We start from the raw sequence: 19,415 nt of genomic DNA, 5'->3' as shown, positions 1-19,415 counted from the left end.
CATTCTGTGGCATCAGCTACGAAATGTCCCAGTCCAACATTTATTTTCTTAGAGTCATCCCATTTCTTGGGCACAGATTGGAAAACAGTCTTAAGAAATACATCGGATGCATATCACCTTTGTGTTTAAATTTAGGGAATTGTTCTGACCAGTTTAATCAATTTTCTAATTGTAACCCCTCTATTACTTCTGTAGATGACTCGGTGTTGGATGCAGATGTTTTATTTCTAAGTTCCTGTTTAGTGTTATGTAAATCTTGCCACAATTTTTGAAATTCATTCCAATGATCAGCAGTATCATTCACATAACTTGAATTACTGCTTGTGGTGTTTACTTTCCCTTCTACTTTCTGTTCTACTAATACCTGTATATGCTTCCCCAAACTATTAAAAGTATTTGGATCACTAGCTACTTCAATAAGCTTTCTATTTAATCCCAGTACTTTGACACTATGTTGTGTATATGAGACTTGGGTTGCTACAGTTTCAAAATCATTCATAGTTGTATCTTCTAATTGTTTGATCTTATCATTGTTGTTACTAAAATTTTCCTCTACCCTCCACCCTAACTGAATCACAACATTTGTTCATTTCTGTTTCAAACTACTTAGGTAAGTTTGCTCGATTTGAGAAATTCTGCCTATTGTAGTTTTAAGTCTTGTATCATTAGACATGTCTTCTAGCCTACCCGACTGTTTCAACTTATTTGCTCAAATTCTGCTGCCCATTATGAGTGTCGTTATATCATTTTACATTGTTGTTACATTGAGAGACAGTTCATCTAACTGATTGAGCCATTTCAGCTTATCTAAAATCTCACATAACATTTTTGTAGCCATATTCCTAGTGACACACACATACTAAAATTGTGAAGATTATGCATTCAATAACACTAATTATTTTGAATAAATGTTTTTTGCCCTTGAAACCAATATGTAGTAATGCTGACAAAATTAGTCACGATGTGAAATATTACAAACAATTGTAGACAGTCTAGATTAGAGCTCACCTAGTTTGTTGTATAATTATTATGCTCCAGCACAAAGTGTGTGTTGGGAGGGGGGTGGGGGTGCAATGCGACTCCTCGATCAAATGTCTTGTAGCCGTAGCCAAAATCCTGCCACTGAAGTGTGGAACTGTAGAGTGTTGCCGACAGGAACTGCAGTTGGACTTGTAGACGTTTAAACTGTTCGCAGACTCTTCCTGTAGATGACTTAACTCTTGTATTATGTGCTGAGCCAGTAATCACACACGGTAACCAGTTTTAATGTTGAAAGGTTACTTTCTTCAACAAATCATCTTTCCTCTGTTTATTTCACTGTTATCTAGTTATTTGGTTGTTATTACAACATAATATCTTCCTCACTTATTGTGATAACACATTTCAGGTATGTCTCTTCTCTTTATTCCTGTCTACTGTTGTTGCCCTTACCAACATCATATTTTCTGACGATTTTGCAGTGGAATTATCCTTCGTATCACCACAACCTTATCACAGCATCTTTTGCTTTCATTCTGCAGTCACCACATGGCATGATATCATTGGTATTCGCTTCTGATGAGTACTTAACCATGGTATCAATTCCATGAATGTGCTTTGTCAGTCATATGTTCGTACCTACCTTTACCTTTAAATTTTCTCTTTCTGCACTCATGTTGTTCATGGAAGTTGTAGCCTGCTATTCAGTGCCACTGGTAGCTACATCCAACTTCTTCACCATTTGAAGAAAACACTGTGATAATTGAAACTTATGTTTGCTACCCACTAGCTACAAAATTAAACTGCTTCTCAAAATCCTCCTGTACTTAATAGTCCCCCCCAACACTTTCAAGATATAAATTAAATATTCACATTTGAGCTCTTAATAACTAAATGTGCTGACAGACAGATTGTCAGTATCACAAAGTCAAGAAGCAAGTAAGTAGGTAGGTAGGTAGGTAGGTAAGTAAGTAATTCCATACAATCTTCTTTTGTTTTTTCTACCAGAAAACAGCCATTTTCATCTAAACCACCACCTTTTTGAGGTCCATGGCACTTCCACATTGCAACATCAAAGTTTAAGCGGGCTCTTCACACCGGTAAACCACTCACTCTACGTCGCGTCTTGTGGCTGTACTGTGCTTACATTTGCATATCGTATCTGCGCATAAATAAAAAATTTGCGCACAGTATGTGGATTTTCCTCCTCCACCACCACCACAAACTGAGGTTTCTACATGACTGCCTTTCATCGGCTACTTGGAATAGTATTACACAGCACTACAAAGTAAAGTACCTATAACTAAAAAAACTGTATGAACTGTCATTGTTGTTGTCTTCAGTCCATGACTGGTTTGATGCAGCTCTCAATGCTGTTCTATCTCAGAATTACTACTGCAAACTACATCTTTCTGAACCTGCTTACTGTAGTCATTTCCTGGCCTCCCTCAGTGATCCCCCCCCCCCCCCCCCAAATAATAAATTGGTGATCCCTTGATGTCTCAGAATGTGTCCTATCAACTGATACTTTCTTCTAGTCAGGTTGTCCCACAAATTTTCTTTCCTTCCCAATTCTATTCAGTACCACCTTATTAATTACATGATCTACCCATCTGTTCTCCAGTATTCTTCTGTTGCATCACATTTCAAAAACTTCTATTTTCCTCTTGTCTGAACTGTTTATTGTCCATGTTCACTTCCATATATATGGCTACACTCCACAGAAATACCTTCAAAAAAGACTTCCCCAATACTTATATCCGCATTTGATGTTAACAAACCTCTCTTCTCCAGATATGCTTTTCTTGTCATGACAGTGTACACTTCGCATCCCCTCTACTTCGACAATTATCAGCGATTTTGCTGCTCAAATAGCAAAACTAAGTGCCTTGTTTCCTAATCTAATTCTCTCAGCATCACCTGATTTAATCTGACTACATTTCGTTATCCTTGTTTTGCCTTTTTTGATGTTCATCATACATCCTCCTTTCAAGACATTGTACATTCCATTCAACTGCTCTTCTAAGCCCTTCGCCATCTCTGACGGAATTACAATGTCATCGGCAAACCTCAAGTTTTTATGTCTTCTCCCTCAACTTTAATTCCTACTTAAAATTTTTCTTCTTTTATTTCACTGCTTGCTCAGTGTACAGATTGAATAACAATAGGGATAGGCTACAACACTGTCTTACACGCTTGTCAACCATTGCATCTCTTTAACACTCCTCAACTTTCATAACTGCCATCTGGTTTCTGCAGAAGTTGTAAATAGCGTTTGCACCCTGTAACCTTCAGAATTTCAAAGAGAGTATTCCAGTCAACATTGTAAAAAGCTTTTGCTAAGTCTACAAATGCTATTACTGCATGTTTTCCCACTTCAGCTTAGTAAGACACTTTCAAAAACTCATAGGATGATACAATACTTGTAGGAAAAAAATATCATATTTCTAATATTTCTCTTATGTTCATGAGTAACATAACTACATCCATGTTTCACTTATCTATAGATTTTAACATACAGTCGCACATTGCACTGAATTATTCTTACTTCTGTTGCAACTGATGCAAATTCTTTCTGCACAGATCCATGCCACTTGTGATTCTTAGCAAATAAATATGCTACACCGATAGCATTTCAATTAAGTAAAGCAACTGTAACATGTATTTCCAGACAGCCGAATGTATCTTGTGTTAATGCAGCTCTTTTACTGAATTATGCTGTCATGTGTTTTTAATTATAGTCAGATCTGATTTTTGTTTGCTGATAGTGTCTGTGTAATTGGTCAACACCAATAAAGTCTAATTATTTATGTACATAAATTTTATCTGCATTAAAAGTCTCGGACAATACATAGGAAGAAACTAAGTACAGTGGTTGAAAAATGTTTGCTACATTTTGAAAGTTATATTAACTCAAAAAACAGTCCAGTGGCATCTTATTGTGACTAATTCAGAAAGTACTGAGAGAAAAATCATTGTCTTCACAACAAATCAAATTCACAATCTCAAATTTAATTACTAACAATAGACAGAATAATTATTGATGCTAGGAATGCTTCAAAGGGCTGTATTTTGGTTTTAGTTTCTGGCCATCTCTGTGTGTAGCAGTCTGTATTTTCAGCCACGTAGTCTCATTCCAAAATACATCTTGTATGAAACTAACAAGTGGTGAGTAAATTTGGAATGATCCACTCCGCAGCAACATAATGCCAGTGAACTGCTGATCACATACACACATTTCCTCATGTGCCACTTTAAGTCGTAAAAAATTAACAAGCTTCTAACAAAATATGAGACTCATCATGTTTATTTTACAAAACATTTTCTTAATTTTTCACAGCTTGCATTCTCTTTATCACAGTATCAAATGAATGAAAGAAAATAAGGTCATTCTTAACATAACTATGTAGAAACCTTAAAAAGAAAAAAATTACTTGCACAAAAATAATCAGCTCTGGACAAAGAAAATTGTGGAACTATTTCTTTCCAGTTAATGACCTGGACAAAGTTCATCCATCCATTTCTGTCCATGTCTTCAGCAGTCATAAATGCTTCGGTTTTTCTTACTGTACAAAATGTGTACATTTTCAATGTTAAACCAGCTCATTCATTGATGCTTCCCCAGCTGGGCCTCAGAACATGTCATCATGGCTGAGGTCTGGAATATACTGCAAGCCACGCTCTTTCAGTGCTTTTGCCAGCAGCCTCTCTCGCTCCTGACGTGCCTCTTGTTCACGACGCTGTGAGTCAAGGATGTCATCTACAGATACTTTATTCAGTGGCAGGTCATTTTCTTTAGCTGGGTCCTGCAACATACAAAGTATATGAAAGACATTATGTAAATTATCCCCTATTAAATAAAATGAAAGCATCTGCTAAATACCAACTTCCAAAATTCAACCAACTTGAATTATGCTGTTTTTAATATGCTTTCGATGTTCTGAACACTTAAAAATGTTAGAGGCTTTAAAGTAGCTGTACACATTTCGAATACACCCTCCATCTCATGAGTTGCATTACTATGCCGTGTTGCTAAAAAATTTTCACTAATATAACAAAAATGTTTCTTGTAAAAATAAAATAAAAATAAAAATAGGAAAAAATACGGACATGTAGATATTGAATAGAATTCTACAATGTATGAAAGTTGAGGCAGCAATCCTTAATTTTTTTACACCTTTAGAAATTCTACTGATAAATCCTTTTTTCTACTATTTCTAAAGACATGACTATTAAAGTAATTCTAAAACAAGTAATACAAGCAGTTTACGCACATATCAATATATCAGAAATGTACCACGTGTGCATAAAATGAGTCTGAATAATACACAAGCTTTTGCAGGTTTATGATGGGTGCTTGTTACATTTTTGATGTAAGGAAACTTACATCTTTAATGGTTCACTACACAGTTTATTACTTCAATCACCTTCATAATGGTCAACATACTGAAAACTCTATTAGAGATACAGTTCTATAGTTTTATGTATTGTATTGTATGTTTGTTTTCCTGTACTCATGAAACTGCACTGCAATTGTTGGAGTACAATTCACACATACATTTAACAGTACCATATCCCAAGTTACTTTAAAGATGTAATACTCACCCTATATAGCGTGTGTTTGCCATACAGAACGTACTGTCGGTTTAGTAAATCTCAATGGCTTTGGAACAAACTGAACAAATTACTGTATAAAGAAAATATTAGAGGTTGAAAATTACATATATATAAAAAAGCAGCAAACAATGCTAATAAACCCCTGAGTGTGTCCGTAGAGTCAAATCTCGCATAGTATTATCTGATACAATTCGATAGATAAAAAATCTACTCACCAAGCAATGGCAGGAGAAAAACACAGAAGTTAAGGAAATGTGCAAGCTTTTGAAAAGAACTGGTGAGACTTAGGAAATAGGAAGAGTTACAGAAAAGTTACCCAGAACTTAGGGTCAGGGGAGAATTACTGGATGGGATGACAAGGAAAGGCTGTTTGTGACTGCACCAAACAAGATTTGAAAACCAGAGAGCTTATTACCCTATCTACCACCTTTAAGCTCTCAGGGTTTCAAATCTCATCCAATGCAGTCCCCAAGAGCCAGTCTTTTCTTCTCAGCCCATCCGTAATTCTCCCTTGACTTGGGTTCTGAGCAACTTTTCTATGACTCTCCATTTCCTGAAACTGGCCAGTCCTTTTTAATTCACCCCTCTTCCTTCGCCTTCAACCTTTCTGCCTGAAGAATCCAATGACTTCAAAACCTTGCACATTTCCTGAACTTTTAAATTGTTTTCTCTCCTGCCACCACTTGGAGAGTAGATTTTTTGTTGATGTAACTGGGCTGCAGAAGTGCCATGACAATACTGAAATGGACATCTTGTTCTATCGCCCCCCCATCCACTCTTCCATGACACGGTGTGCTATGCACAACTACCGTCTCTGAGGCCAAAGCAAGCTCACCAGTGCCACTTGCTGTTCTGTGCACTTGCTATCTCTCCCTCCCAGCCATCAACTACTCTTCCCTCCCACTCCCACCTCCTTTCTCCCTTTTTTATTATTCATCTGGAAGCTATGTTCTCATTTGTCTATTGATGATTTAACACTTCACCTACATGACAAGATATTACCTTTATTCTTTCCATTGTTTATATTCCACCAGGTATCCCTCCTTAATATACTTATATAAATATCTATAAAATGTCTATATAAATACAACAGAACAGTGCTCTTGTAATAACAGCATCATCGGTGATGCTCATCACAAAACTTATAATATGCTGATTCACTCAGAGCTTGAATATACTGAGACTACTCTTTATTGTGGAAGAGAGTAATCACTGCACAGAAATATGGTAAATGAATGAAATATGACTTCCATCTTCAAATTCACTGTAGATGTTGATCATAATGAAAATAATGTCACTACACATTTACCTTTCTGAAGTTCCTCTACCACATGTAATGAAGGATGTGTGTATAAATAACACCATAAGGAAGCACATGGACTTATACTATCCTTTACTGTCTCTGGATCTAGAACTAAATGATTCTATGCTGTTAACTGAAAAGCTTTGACAAAATATATGTGGAGGGGTGGGGGGGGGGGGGGGGCAGAGTTAGTATCCCAAGACATTTAATAATGGCTTGTATGAAGGTCACAAATGAACATCACTGATAATTCTGGCTGCCTTTTTGGCCTAAGATTAGTATTTTCAAATGCACAGTACTGGCCCAAAATATGATCTTGTTGTTGTGCTCCTCAGTCAGAAGATTTGTTTGATACAGGTCTCCATGCTACTCTACCCTGTGCAAGCCCTTTTGCCTTTGAATAACTACTCCAACCTGCATCTTTCTGAAACTGCTTGCTGTACTCATCTCTTGGCCTCTCTCTGTGATATTACCCCCCACCCCACTTCGGCCGTCATCAGTTATTTTGCTGCCCAAATACCAAAACACATTTACTATTTAAGTCCTTGTTTTCTAATCTAATTCCCTCAATATCACCTGATTTAATTCAACTACATTCCATTATTCTTGTTTTGCCTTTGTTGATGTTCATCTTATAACCTCCTCTCAACACACTGCCCATTCCATTTAACTGCTCCTCCAAGTCCTTTGCTGTGTCTGACAGAATTAGTGTCATTGGTGAACCTCAAGCTTTTATGTCTTCTCCATGGACTTTCATTCCTACTCCAAATTATTCTTTAGTTTAGTTCACTGCTTGCACAATGTACAGTTTGAGTAACAATGGGGATAGGCTACAATGCTGCCTCATTCCCTTGTCAACCACTGCTGCTTCTGATAGCCTTTAATGCCCTGTACTTTATCCCTGTTACCTTCAGGATTTCAAAGTGAATATTGAGTATTCCAATCGCCACTATCAAAAGCTTTCACTGAGTTTGCAAATGCTATAAACATAGGTTTGTTTTTCCTTAATCCATCTTATAAGTCATAGGGCCAGTACTGCCTCGTGTATTCCTACATTTCTCCAGAATCAAACTGATCTTCACCATTGTCGGCTTCTACCAGTTCTTCCATTCATCTCTAAAGAACTCACATTAGTATTTTGCTACCTTGACTTATTAAACTGATAGTTGGTAATATTCGCAAGTGTCATCACCTGCTTTCTTTGGAATAGGAATTATTATATCTTCTGAAGTCTGAGGGTTTTTTCACAGGTTTCTTACATCTTACACACCAGATGGGCGAGTTTTGTCATGGTTGGCTCTTCCAAGGCTATCAGTAGTTCTGACGGAATGTCATCTACCCCCAGGGCCTTGTTTTGACTTAGGTCTTTGACTGCTCTCTCACATTCTTCTCAAAGCATCCCTTTTTCATATATGGCTGCTTACGTTTACATAATATTGCCTTCAAATTCATCTCTCTTGTATAAACCCTTTAATATACTCCTTCCACCTTTCAGTATCCCTTCTTTGCTTTGGACTGGTTCTCCACCTGAGCTCTTGATATTCATATAGTTACTTCTCTTTCTACCAAATGCATGTTTAATTTGCTGTAGCAGTATCTATGTTTCCCCTTGTGAAATATGCTTCTAAATGATCTCATTGAACATAATAAAGTGAAACTAAGCAGTTATTTAAAAACATCAAGTCCAATTTGTCTTACAATTGTAAATTCCTGTGCCATTAAAGTATTAAGCACTTTTTGAAGCTCGTAATGTGTTCATGTACAAGATTTTTACAGTTATCTCTATGTGCAGCTGTGTGTCAGTCCCTTTTGAGTTTTAATTTTAAGATTTTTCATATTTCCTGCTTAGATATCCTCCAAATCAGTTATGTTGGATATAGACACAGTAACAGGAAGTAATTGTGGCACATGAAATTCCATTTCTTTTGATAGAGTGCCCACGATGTACAGGGGCTCAAGATCTTTTGCAGTCATATCTTCTTTGTGGGTCACAAAGGTGGGACCTATATTTTCTTGAACTTTGTGACATGACACTATCAAGTACAGTGATGCATACCTGTGGTGACTTTGGAATAATTTGTTCCTGCAGTCACTTAACATAATCTGCATTCTTCATCTGATCAGCTTTCTGTAACGGAATAGTACACCTTTTTTGTTTTTCTTCTTCACAGAACTTGAGAACAAAGTATAATATTTGAGTTCCCTTCCTTGAGATTACATTAATTGCAGTATTTTTTGGAGTTATCTCCCTTCTACTTTTTTAAGAAACAAAGAGTATAGTGTGGGATTCAGCAGTGCTCATGAACAGCTGGACAATCCATTAGAAGTAACTGGTATGTCATAGTTTATTCGGACTACATTTACCAATCACAGAAGGTCACGATTCCCCTTCTACCTAAGCTTTGATCACATAGCTAGCTCTAATATTTGCTGCCAGTAAAGATATTTTCAACAGGCAATACTTCTAAGACAGCCCTTGATCTCTCTACAGCCTTAGGAATTTAATATGTTTGACTTCATCTATTGTTTGATCATCATGCTATTTAAAGAAATATCCCTTATGTGAGTTATTTGTCAGAAACTACATGGCTCTGTGCTTTGTTGGAATCAAATGACAATCTTCTATCTGTATGAAACACCTTGGTGTAACCTACTACCCTATTTGCTAAACCATTTATAGCCTATTCAGCAAGAGCTGCAACAGAACAGAAGCAGTTGCAAGTCACTGACCATTATCTCTTGCCCTGCAAGCACATTCTGTGCTCAAGTGATACATAGGGGTGTCGAAAATCCTTTTTATATGCTGTGCAATTAGCTGCAGGGCTAACATCATACGGGAGCATGTGTCACTTGTGTGAACCCCTGTATTACAAACTGCAGTGTAATGAAATAAAGTGTAAAAACCTAACACTCAGCATTGTAGATTCAAATACAAGCTAGTTTAGTAAAATACCAGTTACAGTAATGTTGAAGGATGACAAAACTATGTTCATTCTGTCAAACTTTAACTATTTTCATTAGGGTTTATAAATATCCGGGTCACTGTTGTTCTTGTTTGTTCTAATAGTTCTTTAGCTTCCAACATGTTCTGTGTTTTGCTGCAACATAGCCTTTAATTCTGGCCCAAGTTGGTGTAAGCGGCCTGTCAAGAGGGAATAGAGATGGCAAACCATGACCGCAGAGTCCAAGTAAACCTGGACAGCAACTGCTTCCAAGTGAGTATGAAGGACGATCCATGTACTAACAACGACCCTATTAACAAATGTGAATGCACTGTCAGAGGCCCTCAAAGTGTTGACCCGGTGCTGACAGAGCACAGAACCTATGAAGGGTCGGTGAGGGATCATCCGTAAAATGAGATTCCTGGCGAATGACAAGCTGCGGAGCAAAGGAAAATAAGGGACTGCAACTCCAGAAGATGATAGTAGTATTCACTGCAACTCCATTGAAAAAGCATGAAACAGGGATTCCAAGTGGGAAGGGTAAGGGGCCGAAACTGGTCATGCTGCTGGGCCGCCATCAGCCACTAACAAGGATGGGGTGATATCCATAAACAAGATGTCTGATTCAGGTTGTGAGATACACACATCCCCTTCCTCCTCCTCATCGTCATCATAGGTCGAGTAGGGCGCACGGATTGTGGGTCCTGCAGCCAACTTGTGTGACTTGTGGTAGAAGACCACTGGTCTCTGAGACACTGGGGGAAGGGGTTCCAGGAGGAAGCCTCACCACTGGCAGGCACTGAAGAATGGGGACACTTCTCCAGCTGGGTACAGGGAGCAGCACTCAGAGGAGAGGACATGGGAACAGCAGGGGAATCAGATAGGAGATGGGGGGGGGGGGGGCAATAAGGAGGAGGAAAGAGGTGGAAAGGACATGAGGCAGCAAAATTACACACCACAGACACAGGGTGAAGACAGTCCTATTTCTGACGAGTCTCAGCATTGGATAAATGATCAACTGATTTATAATCCTGTATCTTCTTTTCCTTCTTCTAAACCAGACAACATACAGATGACAGAATAACAGGGACTCCCCTCACAGAGTGGCTCTCCACATTCATCACACACAGGGTCCGCTGTACAGCTGGAAGATGTGTGCTGGTAATGCGAACACTGGAAACACCTCACAGTTGGCAGGATGTAAGGCTTCAAGTCACACTGGTAACACACAACCTTGACCTCTGGTAGAGTACCCCTTCAAATGCCAGAATAGAAGCACTGGTATCAACAAGATTGTCCCTACCCATGTCAAACAAAATGAATGAGTTGCCATTCCAGATTGGTGGGGAGTTCCTCATCAGTTTCAAGGATGAGGTTCCTACGAAAAATGACTCACTGAACCATATTCAAAGACTGGTGAAGAGTACTGGACACAGGGATGTCGACAAGATGGTCACAGGCACAAAGGGCCACAGGTTGGGCGACAGAAGTACTTTTCATCAAAAACAAATCTGACAGCATCTTAATCAGAGTTTCACTTCACCACACTTGTCTTCAATAGTTTCCATGAAAAATAACAGGTTTATGGTGGTGAAAGAGTCCCTGTCAGCCCTGGTGCAGATCTGGTAGCGGGGAAAGGTTTCACCCGAAGCTGGTGAGCCTGGCCTACTTCCAAGAGTGTAGCCAGGGAAAGGAAGCAGCATTACAAGACCTGTTGCCAACTGAAGAGGCCGCCACAGAGGAATGCTTTTCACATGCAAAGTGTCTACCCTGATACCACCCATTCCAATCAAGGGCTCTCCTGTAGATGCCAACCAGCCATAGCAAGGGCAGCCATTGTCGGGAGTTCCAATGCTCCCAAATGACAAGCATCCACTTTTAAGCATACAAGGGGAGATATCAGCCCAGTTATCAGAAGTGTGATCCGCGTGTTGTCAGGGGGCTCAAGCTTAATGACACCACCACTCAGACTGGCTTCCATGCTGCTTATATAGTGTTAAAGGACAACCGTGTTAAGGAAAGGATGGAAGAGAGTGTAAGGCCAAATGCCTAAGATGCTACGTAAGGTGTTCTTCCCCAGCTGGCTCACACTATGAAGAGAAAATTTAGAAGGGGAGGTCAAACACCATTGGGGGACCATAAATGCTGAGAAGGAAAGGTTAAAATGATACAACAAGTGGAACAAAAGCCGGAAGGCATACCAGAATCCTGGAGGACAGCCAGTCCTTTGTAAGCAAGGACACAGAGGGGGCAGAGGGGAAGGAGTAGGGGCAGGGAGGGAGGGGTACGGGGGAGGGAATGCAGCCCTGGATGGAACAATGAGCCACGATAGCTCAGGGTCCTGTGTGCGCCCTGCACGAACTCATGAAAGAGCCGTGAACCCTCTGGTGATCATTTTGGTGAATGGAGAATTTCATATTCTACGTTCTTCACTTTCATAATTTATATTTCACTTTGTACCCTTTCTCATGATTTTTATAGTTTATCTTTCCTTTGCTCTAATGCTCCACCTGATTTCCAATTTTTTTAAGTTACCTTCTACATTTCCGGAAATTTTGCAAATAGGAAGTTGCACTGATGGCATTAACATTAAGATGGCATGTGAGACAACAGTGGGGTGAACATTGAAACATAATATAAATCAAGAAACAAAAATGTATTGTTGTAACAATAGAAAGTGCAAAAAATTACACATTGGGCCTCAGTAAATGAGCAAAGACAGTGTGATGAAACAGCTTCAAACTAAGAGTTCCAGCATAATAGTAATGTTTAGGAAACTACAAATCTGATGACGATAAAATTCACAGGCCATAATTCTGTTACAAAATTCTTACGACATCTGTGAAATGAAGTATCCACATTTCAATTGAAGACAGTAATAAATGACAACATTCTTAACAGTCAAAACAAATAAAACATTAAATATTTTTAGTAAATTTCTAACAAGCCTTACTATTTCTCCAAGCAGGATTACATTTTCACCACGAACAATGATAACACCACGTTGAATATCACCATAGTCCTTGCCAACATGTATCCTCTCAATAGTGTGATGCAGGACGAGATTTGCAAACTGGTCGACACAGCGCAGGTATCCAATCAAGGTCCTTCCATCTCGCAGGAGCACCATCAGCTTTTCTGATGATCAGAAACAATGACGTATTACATATCTCTGGACATTTTCAACTACACAAATTTGCATTTAGTCTAATCCCACACACATTTGTAACAAGAATGATTCACCTTCGAAATAATTCTAAAGCAGCGCACTACTGAAACATAAATGCAAATAATTTTTAACTTCAGAATAAAATCAGATCACTGTTTTACAAAGAGCTGAACAGAACATTTCCTGACGCACATGTAATGCCACCATAGTCAGGTTTGACCCTGTAGTATTCATGACAAACATTTGAATGTCTCAAAGATGCAGACAGAATACCGCTTTGACATGAAACTACCTGCTGTATTTGGTCACTAGTAAAATAGCATCATGGTGTGCTGCTGTTAATACTATTTGCTGTGGTGCCTCTTTCATGCATCATGCAATCAGTAATATACAATACCCAACGATGGCACACAATAACAATCAGCGTTTGGAAGGCAACACACATATTTCTCTATCACTGTGTGGTGTTGTATGATTACTGTTAACAGGCGATTTTACTCTGTAGGAACAAATGAAAGAACACAATTACTTGCATTGTTTGGAAAATATGTTAGAATACAAGAGGAAGTTTCATTGACGACACACAATACAATGTACTTCAAGAAAGACAGACCCTTTACCCATTCTATCACATTTATCAGGGGGCATCTCAATCACAGTGCCATAACAGATAGCCTGGGTGGGGAAGGACAGAGATCTTCAGCCCTAAAATGGATACATTTTTGTTTCTAGGGTTATATATAAAAACAAAGATGAGGTGACTTACCGAACAAAAGCGCTGGCAGGTCGATAGACACACAAACAAACACAAACACACACACAAAATTCAAGCTTTCGCAACAAACTGTTGCCTCATCAGGAAAGAGGGAAGGAGAGGGGAAGACGAAAGGAAGTGGGTTTTAAGGGAGAGGGTAAGGAGTCATTCCAATCCCGGGAGCGGAAAGACTTACCTTAGGGGGAAAAAAGGACAGGTATACACTCGCACACACGCACATATCCATCCACACATACAGACACAAGCAGACATATTTAAAGACAAAGAGTTGGGGCAGAGATGTCAGTCGAGGCAGAAGTGTAGAGCCAAAGAAGTTGTTGAAAGACAGGTGAGGTATGAGTGGCGGCAACTTGAAATTAGCGGAGATTGAGGCCTGGCGGATGACGAGAAGAGAGGATATACTGAAGGGCAAGTTCCCATCTCCGGAGTTCGGATAGGTTGGTGTTGGTGGGAAGTATCCAGATAACCCGGACGGTGTAACACTGTGCCAAGATGTGCTGGCTGTGCACCAAGGCATGTTTAGCCACAGGGTGATCCTCATTACCAACAAACACTGTCTGCCTGTGTCCACTCATGCGAATGGACAGTTTGTTGCTGGTCATTCCCACATAGAATGCATCACAGTGTAGGCAGGTCAGTTGGTAAATCACGTGGGTGCTTTCACACGTGGCTCTGCCTCTGATCGCGTACACCTTCCGGGTTACAGGACTGGAGTAGGTGGTGGTGGGAGGGTGCATGGGACAGGTTTTGCATCGGGGGGCGGTTACAAGGATAGGAGCCAGAGGGTAGGGAAGGTGGTTTGGGGATTTCATAGGGATGAATTAACAGGTTACGAAGGTTAGGTGGACGGCGGAAAGACACTCTTGGCGGAGTGGGGAGGATTTCATGAAGGATAGATCTCATTTCAGGGCAGGATTTGAGGAAGTCGTATCCCTGCTGGAGAGCCACATTCAGAGTCTGGTCCAGTCCCGGAAAGTATCCTGTCACAAGTGGGGCACTTTTGTGGTTCTTCTGTGGGGGATTCTGGGTTTGAGGGGACGAGAAAGTGGCTCTGGTTATTTGCTTCTGTACCAGGTCGGGAGGGTAGTTGCGGGATGCGAAAGCTGTTTTCAGGTGGTTGGTGTAATGATTCAGGGATTCCGGACTGGAGCAGATTCGTTTGCCACGAAGACCTAGGCTGTAGGGAAGGGACCGTTTGATGTGGAATGGGTGGCAGCTGTCATAATGGAGGTACTGTTGCTTGTTGGTGGGTTTGATGTGGACGGACGTGTGAAGTTGGCCATTGGACAGGTGGAGGTCAACGTCAAGGAAAGTGGCATGGGATTTGGAGTAGGACCAGGTGAAACTGATGGAACCAAAGGAGTTGAGGTTGGAGAGGAAGTTCTGGAGTTGTTCTTCACTGTGAGTCCAGATCATGAAGATGTCATCAATAAATCTGTACCAAACTTTGGGTTGGCAGACTTGGGTAACCAAGAAGGCTTCCTCTAAGCGACCCATGAATAGGTTGGCGTACGAGGGGGCCATCCTGGTGCCCATGGCTGTTCCCTTTAATTGTTGGTATGTCTGGCCCTCAAAAGTGAAGAAGTTGTGGGTCAGGATGAAGCTGGCTAAGGTGATGAGGAAAGAGGTTTTAGGTAGGGTGGCAGGTGATCGGCGTGAAAGGAAATGCTCCATCGCAGCGAGGCCCTGGACGTGCGGAATATTTGCGTATAAGGACGTGGCATCAATGGTTACAAGGATGGTTTCCGGGGGTAACGGATTGGGTAAGGATTCCAGGCGTTCAAGGAAGTGGTTGGTGTCCTTGATGAAGGATGGGAGACTGCATGTAATGGGTTGAAGGTGTTGATCTACGTAGGCAGAGATACGTTCTGTGGGGGCTTGGTAACCAGCTACAATGGGGCGGCCGGGATGATTGGGTTTGTGGATTTTAGGAAGAAGGTAGAAGGTAGGGGTGCGGGGTGTCGGTGGGGTCAGGAGGTTGATGGAGTCAGGTGAAAGGTTTTGCAGGGGGCCTAAGGTTCTGAGGATTCCTTGAAGCTCCGCCTGGACATCGGGAATGGGGTTACCTTGGCAAACTTTGTATGTGGTGTTGTCTTAAAGCTGACGCAGTCCCTCAGCCACATACTCCCGACGATCAAGTACCACGGTCGTGGAACCCTTGTCCGCCGGAAGAATGACGATGGATCGGTCAGCCTTCAGATCACGGATAGCCTGGGCTTCAGCAGTGGTGATGTTGGGTGTAGGATTAAGGTTTTTTAAGAAGGATTGAGATGCAAGGCTGGAAGTCAGAAATTCCTGGAAGGTTTGGAGAGGGTGATTTTGAGGAAGAGGAGGTGGGTCCCGCTGTGACGGAGGACGGAACTGTTCCAGGCAGGGTTCAATTTGGATGGTGTCTTGAGGAGTCGGATCATTAGGAGTAGGATTAGGATCATTTTTCTTCGTGGCAAAGTGATACTTCCAGCAGAGAGTACGGGTGTAGGACAGTAAATCTTTGACGAGGGCTGTTTGGTTGAATCTGGGAGTGGGGCTGAAGGTGAGGCCTTTGGATAGGACAGAGGTTTCGGATTGGGAGAGAGGTTTGGAGGAAAGGTTAACTACTGAATTAGGGTGTTGTGGTTCCAGATTGTGTTGATCGGAATTTTGAGGTTTTGGAGGGAGTGGAGCTGGAAGTGGGAGATTGAGTAGATGGGAGAGACTGGGTTTGTGTGCAATGAGAGGAGGTTGAGGTTTGCTGGAAAGGTTGTGAAGGGCGAGTGAGTTGCCTTTCCGGAGGTGGGAAACCAGGAGATTGGATAGTTTTTTGAGGTGGAGGGTGGCATGCTGTTCTAATTTACGGTTGGCCTGTAGGAGGATGCTCTGAACAGCCGGTGTGGATGTGGGGGAGGAAAGATTAAGGACTTTTATTAAGGATAGGAGTTGACGGGTGTGTTCATTGGCTGAGTTGATGTGTAGGTGAAGGATTAGGTGGGTGAGGGCAATGGATTGTTCAGTTTGGAACTGGTATAGGGACTGATGGAAGGAAGGGTTGCAGCCAGAGATGGGAACTTTGAGTGTGAGGCCTTTGGGGGTAATGCCAAATGTCAGACAAGCCTGAGAAAATAAAATATGCGAGTGTAATCTGGCTAGGGCGAAGGCATGTTTGCGGAGGGAATGTAAATAAAACTTAATGGGGTCATTGTGGGGGTGTTGTGAGGGTGACATGGTGTTAGAAGGTGGAAAGTGTAACATGAGGTGAAATGAAAATGAAAATAAAAATATATGGGGAGAGATAAAGGTGAACCGGAAAGAAACTGGAGATCTGGAATGAAAAAAGGCGAAAAGGTGTTGGTTACAGCTGGGCTATGTTGGACTTGGGTTGGTAGACAACGATGTGCATAAAGGTTAGGTGGTTGTGTTGCCGCCAAAACACGTTAAAGGACGGAGAAATTCGGGAAAATTTCGAAAAAACTGCGTGTAGTATATTAAAAGGAGTGGTATTGTGGTGGCAGATTATGAAAATGAGGCTAACAATTGTCTGACGAAGAAATAATGGCGTAAAAACCTGTGGGAAGCGGCTAAAAATGATCGGTGATGTGGGAAAAACGGAAATGGAAATAAAGCGAAAGTTATTAGAACTGGCCGAAATGGTTGTTTAAAAGGTGAAAGGAGCTGTTTGTGAACTAGAAACGGTGGATATTATAGCGGCGGTAGTGCTGAAAGCGGCAAAAAAATTTTTTGGTTATGGTTTGGAAGTGAGTTACGTATTGTTGAGTATATATATATAGGCGGGATAAAATAGTATAGCAGATTACGGTAAAAAGGAGAAGGTGAAAACAAAGTGAAACTACTGGCAAAAACAGAAAGAGGAAAATAAGACGACAGAAAAGATTTCGAAATGGAACAGTGACAATAACAAACGTAATTGTTGGATTCAAATTAATGATATCAATATAATGGAAGGAAACATTCCACGTGGGAAAAATTATATATAAAAACAAAGATGAGGTGAGTTACCGAACAAAAGCGCTGGCAGGTCGATAGACACACAAACAAACACAAACACACACACAAAATTCAAACTTTCGCAACAAACTGTTGCCTCATCAGGAAAGATGGAAGGAGAGGGGAAGACGAAAGGAAGTGGGTTTTAAGGGAGAGGGTAAGGAGTCATTCCAATCCCGGGAGCGGAAAGACTTACCTTAGGGGGAAAAAAGGACAGGTATACACTCGCACACACGCACATATCCATCCACACATACAGACACAAGCAGACATATTTAAAGACAAAGAGTTGGGGCAGAGATGTCAGTCGAGGCAGAAGTGTAGGGGCAAAGAAGTTGTTGAAAGACAGGTGAGGTATGAGTGGCGGCAACTTGAAATTAGCGGAGATTGAGGCCTGGCGGATGACGAGAAGAGAGGATATACTGAAGGGCAAGTTCCCATCTCCGGAGTTCGGATAGGTTGGTGTTGGTGGGAAGTATCCAGATAACCCGGACGGTGTAACACTGTGCCAAGATGTGCTGGCTGTGCACCAAGGCATGTTTAGCCACAGGGTGATCCTCATTACCAACAAACACTGTCTGCCTGTGTCCATTCATGCGAATGGACAGTTTGTTGCTGGACATTCCCACATAGAATGCATCACAGTGTAGGCAGGTCAGTTGGTAAATCAACTTTCGCTTTATTTCCATTTCCGTTTTTCCCACATCACCGATCATTTTTAGCCGCTTCCCACAGGTTTTTACGCCATTATTTCTTCGTCAGACAATTGTTAGCCTCATTTTCATAATCTGCCACCACAATACCACTCCTTTTAATATACTACACGCAGTTTTTTCGAAATTTTCCCGAATTTCTCCGTCCTTTAACGTGTTTTGGCGGCAACACAACCACCTAACCTTTATGCACATCGTTGTCTACCAACCCAAGTCCAACATAGCCCAGCTGTAACCAACACCTTTTCGCCTTTTTTCATTCCAGATCTCCAGTTTCTTTCCGGTTCACCTTTATCTCTCCCCATATATTTTTATTTTCATTTTCATTTCACCTCATGTTACACTTTCCACCTTCTAACACCATGTCACCCTCACAACACCCCCACAATGACCCCATTAAGTTTTATTTACATTCCCTCCGCAAACATGCCTTCGCCCTAGCCAGATTACGCTCGCATATTTTATTTTCTCAGGCTTGTCTGACATTTGGCATTACCCCCAAAGGCCTCACACTCAAAGTTCCCATCTCTGGCTGCAACCCTTCCTTCCATCAGTCCCTATACCAGTTCCAAACTGAACAATCCATTGCCCTCACCCACCTAATCCTTCACCTACACATCAACTCAGCCAATGAACACCCCCATCAACTCCTATCCTTAATAAAAGTCCTTAATCTTTCCTCCCCCACATCCACACCGGCTGTTCAGAGCATCCTCCTACAGGCCAACCGTAAATTAGAACAGCATGCCACCCCCCACCTCAAAAAACTATCCAATCTCCTGGTTTCCCACCTCCGGGAAGGCAACTCACTCACCCTTCACAACCTTTCCAGCAAACCTCAACCTCCTCTCATTGCACACAAACCCAGTCTCTCCCATCTACTCAATCTCCCACTTCCAGCTCCACTCCCTCCAAAACCTCAAAATTCCGATCAACA

The 19,415-nt window shown here is 41.2% G+C and overlaps 1 protein-coding gene across 1 annotated transcript in view; it reads right to left on the bottom strand.

Moving 5' to 3' along the window:
* Positions 1-4,267: 4,267 nt before the first annotated feature.
* The window catches only part of LOC126480787 (U6 snRNA-associated Sm-like protein LSm1), a 74,075-nt gene continuing 58,927 nt past the window's right edge, over positions 4,268-19,415 (bottom strand). The window contains exons 2-3 of the mRNA XM_050104099.1: positions 12,794-12,978; positions 4,268-4,784 (exon numbers count right to left, since the gene is read on the bottom strand). Of these exons, the coding sequence (XP_049960056.1) occupies positions 4,611-4,784; positions 12,794-12,978 (359 nt within the window). The 3' untranslated portion in view covers positions 4,268-4,610. The remainder of the gene's footprint in view (positions 4,785-12,793; positions 12,979-19,415) is intronic.

This window comes from Schistocerca serialis, chromosome 5, assembly GCF_023864345.2.
Source record: "Schistocerca serialis cubense isolate TAMUIC-IGC-003099 chromosome 5, iqSchSeri2.2, whole genome shotgun sequence".
Classification (NCBI taxonomy): domain Eukaryota; kingdom Metazoa; phylum Arthropoda; class Insecta; order Orthoptera; family Acrididae; genus Schistocerca; species Schistocerca serialis.
This window is presented reverse-complemented; position numbering and strand designations above follow the sequence as displayed.